This window comes from Micropterus salmoides, unplaced genomic scaffold (assembly GCF_014851395.1).
Source record: "Micropterus salmoides isolate LMB-PRFRI ecotype aquatic unplaced genomic scaffold, ASM1485139v1 Ms_hic_scaffold_5, whole genome shotgun sequence".
Classification (NCBI taxonomy): Eukaryota; Metazoa; Chordata; class Actinopteri; order Centrarchiformes; family Centrarchidae; genus Micropterus; species Micropterus salmoides.
The window spans coordinates 38,119,630-38,138,348 of NW_024044237.1; the positions used below are offsets into that span (position 1 = coordinate 38,119,630).

At 41.3% G+C, this 18,719-nt stretch overlaps 1 protein-coding gene across 1 annotated transcript; it reads right to left on the bottom strand.

Moving 5' to 3' along the window:
* On the bottom strand, nt 1–15,542 carry LOC119888720 (diphthine methyl ester synthase-like). Its single transcript, XM_038699420.1, is given in 8 exon segments — nt 1–343; nt 1,177–1,280; nt 2,599–2,638; nt 5,671–5,791; nt 6,542–6,650; nt 11,447–11,516; nt 11,519–11,570; nt 15,256–15,542. Coding segments are annotated over 8 exon segments (864 nt in total). The 5' UTR covers nt 15,391–15,542; the 3' UTR covers nt 1–110.
* Nucleotides 15,543–18,719: the final 3,177 nt, after the last annotated feature.

Consider the following 18,719-nt stretch of genomic DNA (forward strand, 5'->3'; position numbering starts at 1 on the left):
TGATTATTGATCCGTCTTTATTGATGACATCACATGGACAGTTTCCCAGAATTCATTATGTATACATATGTTGCTGTACTGCTACCTGCCGTTAGAGTTCAGGCAAGGTCTTATGAGCAGTAGGTGGAGCTGTCAACCATACGCAGGTGTTCCAGCGCGTTTGGTTCTGCATGCACTCGCAGCATGTCCACCTCCAGCGGGTGGAGCCGACCTGTGACGACCAGCGAATGGAGCGGGCCGCCGAGATCACATGACACCAGCTGCCGTAACGTTGCTGTGCGGATCATCTGGTTGTCTGCGCCGAGCCGGGCCACGCCTACGCACACCGTGTCCTCAGTCACACCTGCAGGGGGCAACAAGGCTGGTCTGAGAACAGCTGATTGGCTCTTTATGGCAGGATGGGAGGGGCCTGTCACCACCAGCAGCCAATCAGAAACATGGGCTTCAAGTCTGACTGCATAGCAACCAGGGGTTGAAATTAACTTTTGGCTCACCTGCCAGTAGGACTGCTAGATGAAAAAATCCACCGGCCAAAATAATAACTTGCCTTTTTATATCACGTAAACATTTGTTTCAGTTCTTTTAATTGAGATAAGGTCTTCTGTCGATTACAAACTTAAAGACAATGCCAGATTGAAGTTTGTAGCAAAATTTATCTATTGCTATTAAATGTACTTAAGACATAACAGTAAATTGTTTTATAAACTTACAAGATGCTTATTATTCAGCTTAAGCCTCCTCATTAATTAATTTTTATGTTCTGCTTCAGCCTCATTTTTGACGTCCCTTCACAGTTACAGAGCTGTTCTACACGCAGCCTGGTATGAACGTTACGGTGGTAGCTAGCTAGCTAAATGCTAAAAAACAGACCTGCGCTTGGCGGGTGTTAATTTCCAGCCCTGATAGCAACAGTTTTAGTTTTAGTCACTGCGTTAAATATTAGCACAGGGTTGTTTAGCATGCTAACAAACAGTAGCATAATCATGCTAACAGCAGGCTAAACATCCTTAAACTCTGTTCACTTCCTGCGTTTCATTTGGTGGGACACAGGTCTACGTCGCCAAAGCAAACGTGAAATAAATGCGTCTCCAACGTATTTATTTCATGTGACTTTGGTGGGCGGGGCTTCAGTTATAAAAAGTCTGTTGAGCCAATCAGAGGAGAGCTTTCACTCACCTAGCTCCGCCCCCTCCCCCCTCCTCCTCTGGATGATCTGGATCAGCTGATCCGCAGCCTGACTGACGGTCATGAAGCGAGGCGGCTCGTAGATCTTCCTTCCTCTGAAATCAAGAAGAAACATCTCAAGAACTGTCAGGGAATTTCTGTGGGTTTTTTTTTGTTTATTTATATTTTCTTATAAATAAGTAACTTCCTTTATGCTAAAAATACTCTTTCTGCCTTTATTCAGTCCTTCCAGGTGACACTACCAATATTATAAGTCTGGACTGACATGGAGGGAAGCTGCAACCTGGTTGGTCGGCAGAGGAAAACAACCACAATGCAGGAATACTAATTTCAAAATATATCAACTTTATCCTTAAATTAATTCACAGACAATATTAGATTTAATTTGACAACTTCTTTCTGCACCTTTTACAATTTAAGTCAAACTTTTGTCTTTCTGGTCAATTTTGCAAAGTTTTTCTACAAATTACTTTTTTTGTGTCACATTTAACGACTTCTCTCAAATTATAAAATTTGAATTCAAAATACGACAAACTGATTAATTTAATTAGGACGTTTTTACAGCTTTCCCCTCATGAAATATGACAAATTGCTCAGTGTTGAGTTTTGGCATGACTGATTGTAATATTGAGGGCTTTCTAATGTTTTTTAATGGGACTTAGGATAAGGAGAAGAAATGTAAAATTTTTCAAGTTCAATAGTAGTTTCGTTTTCCAAAATCAATCAATCAATCAATCAATCAATCAATCTCTCTCTCTCTCTCTCTCTCTCTCTGTTTATATTTTTTCATTTATAATGTTAGATTTGTACATTTTATTTTTTATACTTATATTTCTTTAAGACCTTAATTAGCGAAGTGAGCAACTGTAACAACTATCTCCTCCTGGATCAATAAAGTATTTCTGATTAATAAGTTATCTGCACAGTTTTTTTTAAAAAGTGAAAACCCCGTAACATTTGACAGAAACACAAAAGCACTTAAACTGATTCTGTGAGGGCTGGAGATCAATGTGGCGATGGACTCGTGATCTCACCACAGGAACTTGGACCAACGCGTCCTGTTGGCTGAGCAGAGGCATTAAAGTAAGATCCTGTTTTTAGAAACGTCTGTGAGATTTAATATTAAAGCTTGACAGTCCTGCCGCTAACGTGGCCATCAGCCAATCAGAGCTAAGGATGTGGGGTCAAATGGACCGGGAGGAGGAGCTGCCTGTCAGACTGAACTCGGGGCTCTGAGACTCGTGTTTCTGTGGGCTCATCCTGCCGCCACCGCACGCGCTCATTGAGGTTCACCTCAGACCGCCACAAGCACGTTCAGAAAATAACAGCTGGATGACATCAGCATGACATCATCAGCTGCTATGGACCTCAGATGAGCCCAGAGGAGGTTCTGGTTCTGGTTCTGGTTCTTACCTCATCATGTTCTCGATGCTCTGCTCTTTGACTTTGATGTCTGTCAATAAAAACAGAAGAAAAAACTTTACTGACGTTCAGACGGATCAAAGAGACACTTTTAATTAATTATAATTAATATAATATATTATATTATATTAATAAAGTATATCTTAATGTGTGTGTGTGTGTGTGTGTGTGTGTGTGTGTGTGTGTGTGTGTGTGCGCACTTCCACTTGTAGTATATATTTAGTATTTGTAGTCGTAGTATTGTGGACTAAATCCAGAGTGTTGGAGGATCCTGGAGGAAATCTTTTCTGCATCAAAACACAGATTTGTTTTAAATGTAAAGTGCGTTACAAATAAAATGTATTATTATTATTATCAAGTGATTCAGCTGCATCCAACGATCAGAGATTCATCTGACGGAGAAGCGTCCAGGGCCCGTATATATATATCTATCTATCTATCTCTATATCTCTATATCTATCTATATATATATATATATATCTATCTATCTATATCTATATCTATATCTATCTATCTATATCTATATCTATCTATCTATATCTACATCTATATATATCTATATATATATATCTATATATATCTATATATATCTATCTATCTATCTATCTATCTATCTATCAAGCTTCTCAAAGGGCCATTTTAGTCTTAAGTGCTGAGAATTCATGAAATTTACTCTGACTTTTAAACTTGAGAATAAAAGCAAGTTATCAAATTTCTCGAAGCTGAGAATCCCTCGGACTCTCCCAGTTATTTAAGAAGCTCCAGACGTGTCTCAGCAGGGCTGTGATGGCGCTGTGGAGACGGAGACGTGCATCTTTCAGAAGAGGAAGAATGTTTCTGAATTATATGACGACACGCAGTTAATCAGACGGGGTCGGACAGCGTAGGCATAATCCTTGTCAGTGAGGTTGGTGAGGGACGCCATCTCATCACTGACTTTACTCAGTCAAGCGTTTTCAGTTAAACTGAAGGTGGAGATGGCGCTTCGTTTATTCGCCACAGGACAAACGCAGCCGTGTTGGTGATTTTGGCCGTCACAACCATCAATAAGCCGAATAGTCATGGAAACGATTGCAGCACTTACAACTCCACACTGTCACCCCCCCCCCAGTTGTTAATGTGTAGGCCTAGATCCTAATGTATCATCTTAAAATTCTTTCTGGTTAAACGTGTGTTGAATATAAACTTGAATATAAATTTCTCCATTCAGCGTGAATTTATCTGAGAATCTTCTTGAAGAAGGAAATCTCTTCAGTGATTGTGAATCAGCTCTCAGACTGAGACTGAAGATTTAGTCCTGCACTTCACTCAAATTAGGACTGAGATGCTCGATAACTAACTTAAGCTTTGAGCCAAGAATGGTTTTACTCTGCTGTCAGTTCTTAGCAGCGTTCTTATGAGTAATTCTGAGAAGCTTGATAAACGGGCCCAGAACCTCATCTGGGTCTGATCCGATTAGAGTCCTGCAGAGACTCTGAGACGAGACGGCTGCTGATGGACGACGTGTTTTTATTTCCTGTAATGAATATTAAGAAGCAGCTGAGACGCACACACACGGCTCATTACACCAGCAGGTCCCCCCCAGGACTGTTGGCTTAGGGGGTGGGGGGGTCCCTGGGGGGTGTGTGTGTTGGGATGGGGGTGGAGGGTGATTGATGGTGGTCTGCTCTGATTAAACAGACACTATTGGTGCTCCAGGAAAAACTGCTCGACCCTGAACGCACCGTCCAGCTGCTGCATCCAAGTTCTGATCCAGTGACGAAGGTGAAACACGACTTCAATAAATCTTTCAACAAGACAAATGACCGGTCCAACAGGAATCCTTTTGACCGCGTTTGTATCCAAATTAATGGTCGAGTTACAGAGAGAGCGAAGTCCAATAAATACATTTTGATGAGTTCTTAAAGTTCATGTGGATTTTTTCTTCCATTCAGAGCGCTGAGAACTTTATACAAGTGTTTATCAGAGCCTCCTCTGAATGACCGTTTCTCATATGGTGCAATACTTTTACCAGTTTCCAAGTGAAACTACAGATTTTGCAGGTAAAGCTTCCGCTGACCCGGTCCTCCACAGTGAATGTAAGAGCTTTCAGAAAGCCTATATGATGCAGTACACATGCTGAACAACAGACTGCGACCTGATTCCCATTCGAAACAGCTTGCACACATTTAAAACGAGGAAACCGCGGCTTATAACGGGTAAAAAACTTGATGAAGGAGCTTCAGTGTGGTGCGTTCAAGCGCTGTCACGTAAATAACAAACCCAATTATCATTTCTACAGTTTTATCCCAACGTGTGTGTGTGTGTGTGTGTGTGTGTGTGTGTGTGTGTGTGTGTGTGTGTGTGTGTGTGTGTGTGTGTTTGTGTCATAGGCGTGTGAAGAACTTTTAGCTTGCAAGAAAATACAATATGCGATATCAGGTTCACGAGAATGAGACGGAAAGATCGTTAAACAATGTTTTAAAGAAATCCTCAATGCTGAGATATATTAGCGGGGGGGGGGTTCTGGGGGGAATAATTAATTTCCCACATTCCTGTAAAAGTTTCTGACCAATTTATGCTGGAAATGTTTTTATTTATGTAAAAGGAAACAAAACACAGGCAGCAGGTGACATCAGTATAAGAGAATCTAAGTGAGAGCAGCTCTCAGATCTGTTTCTGCTGCAGATCAGCTTTTCTAACATCGTCCCTGCTGAGGCCTGCTTTAGTCCTCTCTCCTCTTTGTCATGTTCACAGGGAGGAAACGGAAAACTTGGCCAAAAGTTACGGACTGCTGCTGCACGTTTTGGGGTCATTTTATAATCAGCAGCTTGTTCTTTGAAGCTTAAGATCCTTTTTGGACGATGCACTTTTGTTTCTTCTATATTTTAATTGCACTGCATGTTTTCTTAATGTGCAAATAAACCTTTCTAAAGGCATTTTCATTTGGTATTCAACTGCAAGCTGTATTTCAGAACGTTTTTTAACAAATTATGCTTTAAAAAAGTGGTGGGGACATGTCCCCAGCGTCCCCAGCGTCCCCAGCGTCCCCAGCGTAAATGTGATTGTGTGTGCGTGCCTCACCCAGCAGACAGAGCGTGTGCAGTCCAGCTGTTCGGTTTTTACAGATTTTGTCGTAGAAGCTCTCTGGTCTCCACGTCTCCGTCCAAAACACCAACGACACCGTCTCCCCGAAATTATACAGCTGAGACACACACACAGGTCAGAGGTCATGACTCTGTGGTCGGCGTGTGTATAAAGAGGAAATTAAAGAACAAAGCTGTTTCCTGTTATCAGCTGCTGAACAGCCAATCTGAAGCTCTCAGCTGGTCTTTGTTTCATTTCAAATATTTGTTTAATATTTCACATTAATATTTGCCCCCCCCCCCAGCCCTCCGGGTCATATGCCGAAGGGGCGGGACTTACGCATAATGTAACAGCCCCACAGACAGCAGGGGCTGACGGGAGTTGACTCCCAGTGGAGGGAACATGGAGCTCATTAACATAGCCCGCCCCTCATTAGCATAATAACGACCTCCCAGTGGAGACGCTGCCGCCCGCTCTGTGTGTGTGTGGGGACAGCTGGGTCCTGCTCCCTGATTGGCTGCTCTGACAGGTCAGTTATTGATGAGGTCACATGAGGAGCTGCAGCAGATGGGACACCCTGAGGGGGGTTTGCCCTGAGCTCCGACTGCCAGGCAGATCCAGTACCTGCCAAACGCTCACAGGTCAGCTGATCTTCACCCAAAACAACATGTAAGAGACATTTTCTGCTTTTTTAAGATGTAAACACGTTAAAATCTGCATTTCGTGAACATCAATCTCAACGTGAAGACAGTTCTCCTGATTATTTCAAGTTTAACCCCAAAAAAAGCACAAGATGGCGGCGACACAGCGTGACCACAAGAAGAGAGGGAGGGTGCACAGGAGCTCAGGGTGCACAGGTGAGTCGTACCTGCAGACCACAGCAGCCCACTGCGTTCATGATGGAGGCATTGTGGATGACTTTGTACGGTATCCCAGCATTCACTGCTCTCAGGACCAGGTCACTGTGGGTGGTGGCTCTGCAGGGACACACAACAAACCTTCAGACAGCAGCTGGAGAGAAAACATTTAAATCATAAAACGATCCTCGGATTTATATTTTTATACTGAATCTGTCAGTCGGACAAAACAAAATATCTTCCAACAATTAATTAAACATAAAACAGACAATGAATAAAATAAAAGTTAGTTGCTGCCATTCAATTACACTCAATTAGCCGACGCCACCAAAGCAACCTACAGCTGCTGTTTATGTCAGAGGTCGCACGCTTCTGAAGCAACGGGGGGTTAAGTGTCTTGCTCAGGGACACACTGGTGGATGTGTCATGTGGAAATCGAACCCACGTCTCCCACATCAAAGACATGTGTCCTTTGATCAGGACATGTCCTTTAACCCCCACATTAAGCAAATTTCAAGGACTGCCTTTTTTCATCTATTGCAAAAATCTGGAAAATCTTGTCTAAAAATTAAACAGAAAAACTAGTCCACCACCATGTTACTAACACAACTTCTCCCCTTTCTGGTAGTCTTGTGCTTTCTCGTCTCTCTCCTCTCTCCTCCTATCACTTCCTGCAGGTGTTTCTGGCTCTGGAGCTGTGGAGTCTGGATCTGTGGTTGCGGGTCACCTGCTGCCCCCGTGTTCCTGCTCGACACCCTCTGCTACAACAATTATTGTTACTAGTCCTATTGTTATTATTGTTATTATAATCATGAACACTACTATACATATCTGTACCATTTTTCATTCAGTCTATAGCAACATCACCTTTACTGTCTGTACCTCTGTGTGGATATTGTGTAGGCTGCCCAAGACAGCGAGACAGTAACTGTAATGATACAGCAACCACATCTACGACAGCTAAGAGAGGACCTTCAGGAGAACGAGCTGCCCGTTGCAAACAGAACAGTGCTGAATGTATGCACAAAGTGTGTCTGAGCAACATGTAGCAGAAATAATCACCAAATCAATGCATTTTAAAATCAGGTGCAATCAGGAGTTTTGATCCATTTGGTCAAGAGCATTTGAAAAGTCTATCAGAGCTGCACGATTATCATTTTACCTCAGTTAACCAGGTTGGTGTAACTGCAGAACGACGCAGACACCAATACACAAGTATTAAATGCAAGGCTCTGTGCGCAGACTCGACGAAGAAAAAGCTCAACAGCAGACCGGCAAAAAATAGCTAACACCAGCTAACACTAGCTAACATTATATAACACCAGCTAACACTAGCTAACACTATTTAACATTATCTAACACCAGCTAGCGCTAGCTAACACTATTTAACATTATCTAACACCAGCTAGCACTATAACACTATTTAACATTATCTAACACCAGCTAGCGCTATAACACTATTTAACATTATCTAACACCAGCTAGCGCTAGCTAACACTATTTAACATTATCTAACACCAGCTAGCGCTATAACACTATTTAACATTATCTAACACCAGCTAGCGCTATAACACTATTTAACATTATCTAACACCAGCTAGCGCTAGCTAACACTATTTAACATTATCTAACACCAGCTGGCGCTATAACACTATTTAACATTATCTAACACCAGCTAGCGCTAGCTAACACTATTTAACATTATCTAACACCAGCTAGCGCTAGCTAACACTATTTAACATTATCTAACACCAGCTAGCGCTAGCTAACACTATTTAACATTATCTAACACCAGCTGGCGCTATAACACTATTTAACATTATCTAACACCAGCTAGCGCTAGCTAACACTATTTAACATTATCTAACACCAGCTAGCGCTAGCTAACACTATTTAACATTATCTAACACCAGCTAGCGCTATAACACTATTTAACATTATCTAACACCAGCTAGCGCTAGCTAACACTATTTAACATTATCTAACACCAGCTGGCGCTATAACACTATTTAACATTATCTAACACCAGCTAGCGCTAGCTAACACTATTTAACATTATCTAACACCAGCTAGCGCTAGCTAACACTATTTAACATTATCTAACACCAGCTAGCACTATAACACTATTTAACATTATCTAACACCAGCTAGCACTATAACACTATTTAACATTATCTAACACCAGCTAGCGCTAGCTAACACTATTTAACATTATCTAACACCAGCTAGCGCTAGCTAACACTATTTAACATTATCTAACACCAGCTAGCGCTATAACACTATTTAACATTATCTAACACCAGCTAGCGCTATAACACTATTTAACATTATCTAACACCAGCTAGCGCTAGCTAACACTATTTAACATTATCTAACACCAGCTAGCACTATAACACTATTAACATTATCTAACACCAGCTAGCGCTATAACACTATTTAACATTATCTAACACCAGCTAGCGCTAGCTAACACTATTTAACATTATCTAACACCAGCTAGCGCTAGCTAACACTATTTAACATTATCTAACACCAGCTGGCGCTATAACACTATTTAACATTATCTAACACCAGCTAGCGCTATAACACTATTTAACATTATCTAACACCAGCTAGCGCTATAACACTATTTAACATTATCTAACACCAGCTAGCGCTAGCTAACACTATTTAACATTATCTAACACCAGCTGGCGCTATAACACTATTTAACATTATCTAACACCAGCTAGCGCTAGCTAACACTATTTAACATTATCTAACACCAGCTAGCGCTAGCTAACACTATTTAACATTATCTAACACCAGCTAGCGCTATAACACTATTTAACATTATCTAACACCAGCTAGCGCTATAACACTATTTAACATTATCTAACACCAGCTAGCGCTAGCTAACACTATTTAACATTATCTAACACCAGCTAGTGCTATAACACTATTTAACATTATCTAACACCAGCTAGTGCTATAACACTATTTAACATTATCTAACACCAGCTAGCGCTATAACACTATTTAACATTATCTAACACCAGCTAGTGCTATAACACTATTTAACATTATCTAACACCAGCTAGCGCTATAACACTATTTAACATTATCTAACACCAGCTAGCGCTAGCTAACACTATTTAACATTATCTAACACCAGCTAGTGCTATAACACTATTTAACATTATCTAACACCAGCTAGCGCTATAACACTATTTAACATTATCTAACACCAGCTAGTGCTATAACACTATTTAACATTATCTAACACCAGCTAGCGCTATAACACTATTTAACATTATCTAACACCAGCTAGCGCTATAACACTATTTAACATTATCTAACACCAGCTAGTGCTATAACACTATTTAACATTATCTAACACCAGCTAGTGCTATAACACTATTTAACATTATCTAACACCAGCTAGCGCTATAACACTATTTAACATTATCTAACACCAGCTAGCGCTAGCTAACACTATTTAACATTATCTAACACCAGCTAGCGCTATAACACTATTTAACATTATCTAACACCAGCTAGCGCTAGCTAACACTATTTAACATTATCTAACACCAGCTAGCGCTATAACACTATTTAACATTATCTAACACCAGCTAGCGCTAGCTAACACCAGCTCCTGTATTGACCAGAATTATCGCTTTGTTTAACAATTTTTTGAGACAATCAACACACAATCTTTGTATGTATGAAAATGATACAGAGAGGTTTTTCATTCTCCAACATATCATCTTTGTTCAGACGGATGTTCACCAGACATTCAGACTCGTGTTGTATCTGGGACCTCAATGTGACAAACCTCTGTGGCAAACCTACCTAAACCTGTTTGTGAGCAGCACATAGTCTCCAGTCTGCCGGGAATCATTCAGCATTTCCACAGAGGTTCAGTTTGTTGTTTCTAGGGCCCAAGCAGGAAACATGCGACAACCTAAAACTGAAGGAATTATTTCTCTTCTGCAAATGAAGCTAATTTTGGCAGTTTAAACATGCTTGAAAACTCACAAAATTTTTCGCTTTGCAAAATGCTAGTCATGCGAAACTGTATATGTCATATGGTTATCGTGCATGAGCGGGAAAAAATGGCTCTCTAGCGCTCCCTATAGAGCAGCCCCTGGGCCATGTTTCACCAAATTGTACAAGATTTTTTAGGCCCATGAATCATATCCAGACCTACAAAAAAGCCTCAGGAAGCCATACTCTAAACCCAACAGGAGGTCGGCCATTTTGAATTTAATGGTCATTTATTTACACGTTACGCACTTTAACGAAGTCGTCCTACGGAATTAATCTGACCAACATAAAGATTTTGCTCTGCGATCTAAAAGCATTGATGATGAAAAGTTGTGATATGAGTTTTTTCGTCAGAGGGTGTGTCTATATTTTATTTCAGTCATCAAAAGCTCACGTTCGGAGTCAAACAGCCCGTCTCTCAGTCCTGTCTGGCTTCCTGTCTCTCAGCTCCGAGCCCATTGGTTCCTGCTGAAGACGTAAATCTTTAAATCTCCTCTCAGAAACAGAAGGAACGTGTTCTCCAGTGCAGCAGTGATGTTTGCGTTGGAAACAATGAGTGACTCACAGCGAACAGATGCTGAGGTGACACACAAGGTCAAACCAGAGTTAAAAAAATAAAATCACCATTTTTCATCTTCAGTGGGACAAAAACAGAACCAGCTTCTCTTTTCATGTAAACTGTAGAACCAACATTCACATGAACAAACGTCAACAGAGCTTCAGACCACGAACTGCTCTGTTATTAACTCAGAGAGGAATCTGGTGGTTTTAGGGAGAAATGTGCAGAAATGAAGCTCTGCGGTCGCGTCCATCTCTTCTGCTGACACAGCAGCTCTGTGGGATCAATACAAGCTGCTCAGACCTGATACGTGGACAATTTGACTCACCCGAAAGGGTCGCCCACCACCAGGAACGCCACGTCAGTCACGTCGGCGTCCTTCAGGATCTCATCGGCCCCTGTTCAACCAGATCTCTGTCGGCCAGGATCAGCTCCTTCCCATAGTACGCCTCCTGAGGACAACACAGACTGTTAAATCAAGTTCAAGTCAAGTCCCAAGTCAAGACGGGCAAGTCCCACAGCAAGTCCCAAGTCAAGACAGTCAAGTCCAAGTCCCAAGTCGAGACAGGCAAGTCCCACAGCAAGTCCCAAGTCAAGACAGGCAAGTCCCAAAACAATCAAAGACATTTCATATATTTAACGAGTTAAAAATGAAACACACTTTATTGAATAAAGCGTTAACCTGTACAGAAAAAAGGCAGTTTCACACAACAAATGTCATAAATTTAGCTGCACGCTCACTACTTTACACTGTTATACCAGCTGCACTTTACACTGTTATACAAGCTGCATGCTCACTACCTTACACTGTTATACCAGCTGCACTTTACACTGTTAAACAAGCTGTACGCTCGCACGCTCACGACTTTACACTGTTATACAAGCTGCACTTTACACTGTTGTACAAGCTGCACTTTACACTGTTGTACAAGCTGCATGCTCACTACCTTACACTGTTATACAAGCTGCACTTTACACTGTTATACCAGCTGTACGCTCACTACTTTACACTGTTATACCAGCTGCACGCTCACTACTTTACACTGTAATACCAGCTGTACGCTCACTACCTTACACTGTTATACCAGCTGCACGCTCACTACTTTACACTGTTATACCAGCTGTACGCTCACTACTTTACACTGTTATACCAGCTGAACGCTCACGACTTTACACTGTAATACCAGCTGTACGCTCACTACCTTACACTGTTATACCAGCTGCACGCTCACTACTTTACACTGTAATACCAGCTGTACGCTCACTACTTTACACTGTTGTACCAGCTGAACGCTCATGACTTTACACTGTTATACAAGCTGCACGCTCACTACTTTACACTGTTATACCAGCTGCACGCTCACGACTTTACACTGTTATACAACCTGCACGCTCACTACTTTACACTGTTATACCAGCTGCACGCTCACGACTTTACACTGTTATACAACCTGCACGCTCACTACTTTACACTGTTATACCAGCTGCACGCTCACTACTTTACACTGTAATACCAGCTGCACGCTCACTACTTTACACTGTAATACCAGCTGTACGCTCACTACTTTACACTGTAATACCAGCTGCACGCTCACTACTTTACACTGTTGTACCAGCTGCACGCTCACGACTTTACACTGTTATACAAGCTGTACGCTCACTACCTTACACTGTTGTACCAGCTGCACGCTCACTACTTTACACTGTTGTACCAGCTGCACGCTCACTACTTTACACTGTTGTACCAGCTGCACGCTCACTACTTTACACTGTTGTACCAGCTGCACATTCACTACTTTACACTGTTATACAAGCTGCACGTTCACTACTTTACACTGTTATACAAGCTGCACGCTCACTACTAATACAAGCTGCACGCTCACTACCTTACACTGTTGTACAAGCTGTACGCTCACTACTTTACACTGTTGTACAAGCTGCACGCTCATGACTTTACACGGTTATACAAGCTGCACACTCACTACTTTACACTGTTATACAAGCTGCACGCTCACTACTTTACACTGTTATACAAGCTGCACGCTCACTACTTTACACTGTTATATCAGCTGCACGCTCACTACTTTACACTGTTATACAAGCTGCACGCTCACTACTTTACACTGTTATACAAGCTGCACGCTCACTACTTTACACTGTTATACAAGCTGTACGCTCACTACTTTACAATGTTATACCAGCTGCACTTTACACTGTTGTACAAGCTGCACGCTCATGACTTTACACAGTTATACAAGCTGCACACTCACTACTTTACACTGTTATATCAGCTGCACGCTCACTACTTTACACTGTTGTACAAGCTGCACGCTCACTACTTTACACTGTTATACCAGCTGCACTTTACACTGTTGTACAAGCTGCACGCTCATGACTTTACACAGTTATACAAGCTGCACACTCACTACTTTACACTGTTATATCAGCTGCACGCTCACTACTTTACACTGTTGTACAAGCTGCACGCTCACTACTTTACACTGTTATACCAGCTGCACTTTACACTGTTGTACAAGCTGCACGCTCACTACTTTACACTGTTGTACAAGCTGCACACTCACTACTTTACACTGTTATACCAGCTGCACACTCACTACTTTACACGGTTATACAAGCTGCACACTCACTACTTTACACTGTTATACCAGCTGCACGCTCACTACTTTACACTGTTGTACCAGCTGCACGCTCACTACTTTACACTGTTGTACCAGCTGCACGCTCACGACTTTACGCTGTTATACAAGCTGCACATTCACTACTTTACACTGTTATACAAGCTGCACGCTCACTACTTTACACTGTTATACAAGCTGCACGCTCACGACTTTACACTGTTATACCAGCTGCACTTTACACTGTTGTACAAGCTGCACGCTCACGACTTTACACCGTTGTACAAGCTGCACGCTCACTACTTTACACTGTTATACCAGCTGCACGCTCACTACTTTACAATGTTATACCAGCTGCACTTTACACTGTTGTACAAGCTGCACGCTCACTACTTTACACTGTTGTACAAGCTGCACGCTCACTACTTTACACTGTTATACCAGCTGCACTTTACACTGTTGTACAAGCTGCACGCTCACTACTTTACACTGTTGTACAAGCTGTATGCTCACTACTTTACACTGTTATACCAGCTGCACACTCACTACTTTACACGGTTATACAAGCTGCACACTCACTACTTTACACTGTTATACCAGCTGCACTTTACACTGTTGTACCAGCTGAACGCTCACTACTTTACACTGTTGTACAAGCTGCACGCTCACTACTTTACACTGTTGTACAAGCTGCACGCTCACTACTTTACACTGTTATACCAGCTGCACTTTACACTGTTGTACAAGCTGCACGCTCACTACTTTACACTGTTATACCAGCTGCACTTTACACTGTTGTACAAGCTGCACGCTCACTACTTTACACTGTTGTACAAGCTGTATGCTCACTACTTTACACTGTTATACCAGCTGCACACTCACTACTTTACACTGTTATACCAGTTGCACTTTACACTGTTGTACCAGCTGAACGCTCACTACTTTACACTGTTGTACAAGCTGCACGCTCACTACTTTACACTGTTGTACAAGCTGCACACTCACTACTTTACACTGTTATACCAGCTGCACTTTACACTGTTGTACAAGCTGCACGCTTACGACTTTACACGTTTATACAAGCTGCACACTCACTACTTTACAGTTGTACAAGCTGCACACACTACTTTAATTGGAGCAGAGGGTCATTTCTTGAGTGTTGAAACATGAACAGATAGAATCAGATATTTACAGAAATGGGAGGGGGTCTACTCACTTTGTGGGATACTGTATAATTTATATTTGGGCTTGGGGAAGGTATCAAGTCAGTTCAAGACAAAATGCTCAAGTCCAAGTGAAGTCACGAGTCACTGGTGTTAAAATTAAAGTCTTTTCTTGATTTTGTTGAGTCTGGAGTCATCATATGTGTGTCATTTATATCCACACCGCTGGCTGAGTAAAGAGTGGATGTCTAACTTCCTTCTCGGGGTTCTCTGTAAAAGCCTGATTTACCCACAGACCCGTGCAGCTGTCTTTATGTGGCCCCGGTGTTCGGACTCACCAGAGCCTCCTTCCCCACAGTGAGGATGGAGGTGTAGGCCTCCAGGTAAACTCTGGAGCAGCTCTTCACCGCCTGCAGGCCCTTCACCGTGATGTCCGCCGCGTCCCCCAGCCCCAGGCCGACCAGGTACAGCATCCTGCCGGCTTCACTCTCTGCAGCGAGTCGGTGTCACGCTGCTGCTCTTAAGTCCTGATAAAAAACCTCATGAAGAAGTTCAGTCAGTCTGTCACTTCACTGTTCCCCTGCTTTCACGTGTGGTCTCACTGGACAGACTGGAATACGGTATGCCGTAAACTGTTTACGTTTCACGACAGCCGCAGCCGCGATACGTTCAGATATTACGCCAAACTCCGTTGACAAATCAGTGTATTTAATAAATCCGTGCTTGTCTTCTGAGCGTATGCTTTCAAAGATAACCCATATACATGTATTCTTGTGAAGTATGGACCAGGCTTTAATTCGGCGGTTTACAATAAAATACTAACTTTAAAGTAATGTGTCGGGCTGGTGAAGTAAAAATGTTTGGGGACATGAGGCTCGTGGAATTTATCTGACGAACTGAACTGAAATGTTAAACTGGTTAAAAAGAAAAACAAGTAATAACAGCAAATAGTATGAATGGAGGCAGATTCAACGTTCCCTAAACTAGAAGATAAACTGATGGCTGATCTCTGGCGACATGTCCAATTCATTAGATTCAAAGTGTTTATTGTTTCCCTGCACACTGAATCCTTACTTTGCTGTCCACATCAAATACCCAGAATAAAAAATTAAATATATGTATAAATAAAAATACAATAGATAGAGATATAAAATCTTCAACTCTATTTCTCTTTCACACATATGTGCACGGTGTCACACGTGTTCAGTGTTCCTATCACTTTCAGTTGTCCACATACTTCTGGACGTATACTTTGTACTGTGCTGCTAATAAATACTTATAAAATTAACTTTATTTATAGAGTGTTATCAAAACAAAGTACAAAGTTCTTCACAGAGAGAAAGATGACATGAAATAACAGTGAATGATAAAATACATCAGGGACAAAATAAAATAAGAAATAACAAGCAAGTAAAACATTAAATTAAGCAGGACAAAAGAAAGAAAAAGACGATTATAAAGACGTAGATAATTTCAGCATCCTTGTGCCTCCTGAGTTGTTGGTGTGGTAATAATCCGTGGAAACATCTTCTCTGCTCCAGGTCTCCTGTGAAACAACGTCTAATAAAATCTGAATGTTTAAACCTTTTAACCCAAAAGCAGACGATCTGACGAATGAACGGGTTCATCGCTCAATGCTTTAAAAATAAGATACTATAAATAAGATAATGCTGACAAATAACTCTGGTTCCATTCCTCCAGTCTTCTAAACACAGTCACAGCTGGTGATCCTGGCTGCTGTGCTTCATCAGGTTTTTAGTGCTTTGAGTGAAACTGTGTATTCTGGACTTGAATTTTGTTAAGATACATTTTGCATTAGTATTTAGGACGCTGGGTGGCTGTCATTAGATGCACAGGGTTGTAGGGGAGAGCGGGGTATGTTGTCACACTTTTCACACTGTCTGATATTTACTGAGCACCGAACATGGTACAAAATGAAAGAATGAAGTCTTGGGCAGAAGTTTTGTATTCATCACATCTTCATATCTTATCTCATTACGGAGCTGTGGACTGTTGAATAAAGAGTTTAAACAACTTGCCCCATCGGCAGGTAAGTTGTCACACTGGATTATCAAACAGTTAGAAACTTGTGAATATTGATTTCAATTTCAAATTGTAACCAGAACTAAAAATAAAATCAATCAGCAATCAAGCCCAGAAAATTTGGAGAGTAAATAATTTAATTCAAAACACAAATGTTGGCAGAGCAGACATTAAGTGGCACAACGTCTTTCTTTGAACTTTAAAATCAAACGTTCTCTGGAGTGCAAATGGATCTATGGTTACTGAATGTAATGCTGCAGATAACTTGCTTAAATGTGTAACTTCTTAACTAAACAGATGTGGCAACAAACGACAATGTGCACTTCTGTACAATGTACATACTGTATGTATCTGACCAATCAGATGTGTTTAGAGTCACAGTTCTGGCCTGAGGTGCAAACATCGCCGGCCCATTTGTTGCATTTCACATACTGTATGAAAATGGCTCCACATAGACGAGGCCAAAAGAGATCAGCTGTACTTCTGACTGATTTATTCTTCAACCTGCCTGACTGCCTTTAACATTACGTCAGGTGGTTTTCTGTCATTCTCTGTCTTCTGTTGATAATTTCCATCCTTCAAAAACACATTCCTCCATAAAATTACAAATAAATTACAAGCGTATTTATCTACTATGCTTGTTGCCTAACTAAATTAATAACTGTATGATGTAGTATGTGTGTTTGTATCTACTAACATGCATGCCTACAGTATAAGACCGTAAATACTCTGTCATGAGTTCAGTCTTGTCCAGGCACACGGCTGCTGCTGTAAACTACAGAGTATAATATTCTATTTACAGAATCATTTAATCCCGATGTCAGAGGTAATTACACAATTTCACACAGTTTTTTGAGCAACTAATCACATGACGACTTGCCCCACACTGACATGTGTGCTAATGTTGGCTAAATCTCAAGGTTAGCTTAGCATAGCACTTCAGCTGAAGTATCAAAAGACACATTATTGTCTCCTCTACTCTGTGCAAAGTTATCATTTTGAACATTCATACCTAATAAGGTTGGAATACATAAAATGTAAAGTGCAAATGTTTTATTTTGAATCAAAAAAATAATAACATTGTGCTCACCTTGGCTGTTAGTGGTTCCCTACACTTATTTTAACACCAGAGGGGATCGTTCATTCCAAGCAGTGGCACCGAGGCTGTGTGGAAGGCTTTGCCTTCCTTTCTACGTTCTGTGAATTCTGTTGATACTTTTAAAAAGCAACTGAAGACGCTGATATTCAAGCAGGCTTTTAGTTAGACGTGGGTTTTTGTTTTTTGATGGTTTTGTTTCTATGTTTTCCATCTGTATTTAAATTTTCTTATACAGTATATTTTGCTTTGTTGTATTGTATTACATTTTACTGTGTGATTGTTTTTATCTGTGAAAGGTGCTATACAAATAAACTTTACTTACTTACCTACCTCAGATTAGAGTGAGCGTGACCACATGTGAACAGGAAGTTGAACATAGAAAAAGAAGTCACACAAAATGGCTGTTTGATTTTTGACATAGAGCCTCTAGTGTTGGAGCAGTGGGACAACTTACCCCGCTCTCCCCTACAGTAAATGGGTAAAGCTGACAGGAAGTGGTAGGTGCTGCTGGGTGGGGGGGCACACAGGTCTCAGCAGACCACAGGTACAGAACACACGACGTTACTCAGACCTATAGGCTGCGTGGTCTCACTGGAAAACTCTTTTATTAAAGCAGTGTACCGTCGTGTCCCATAAATGCCTCGGTTTCATTGACTGATT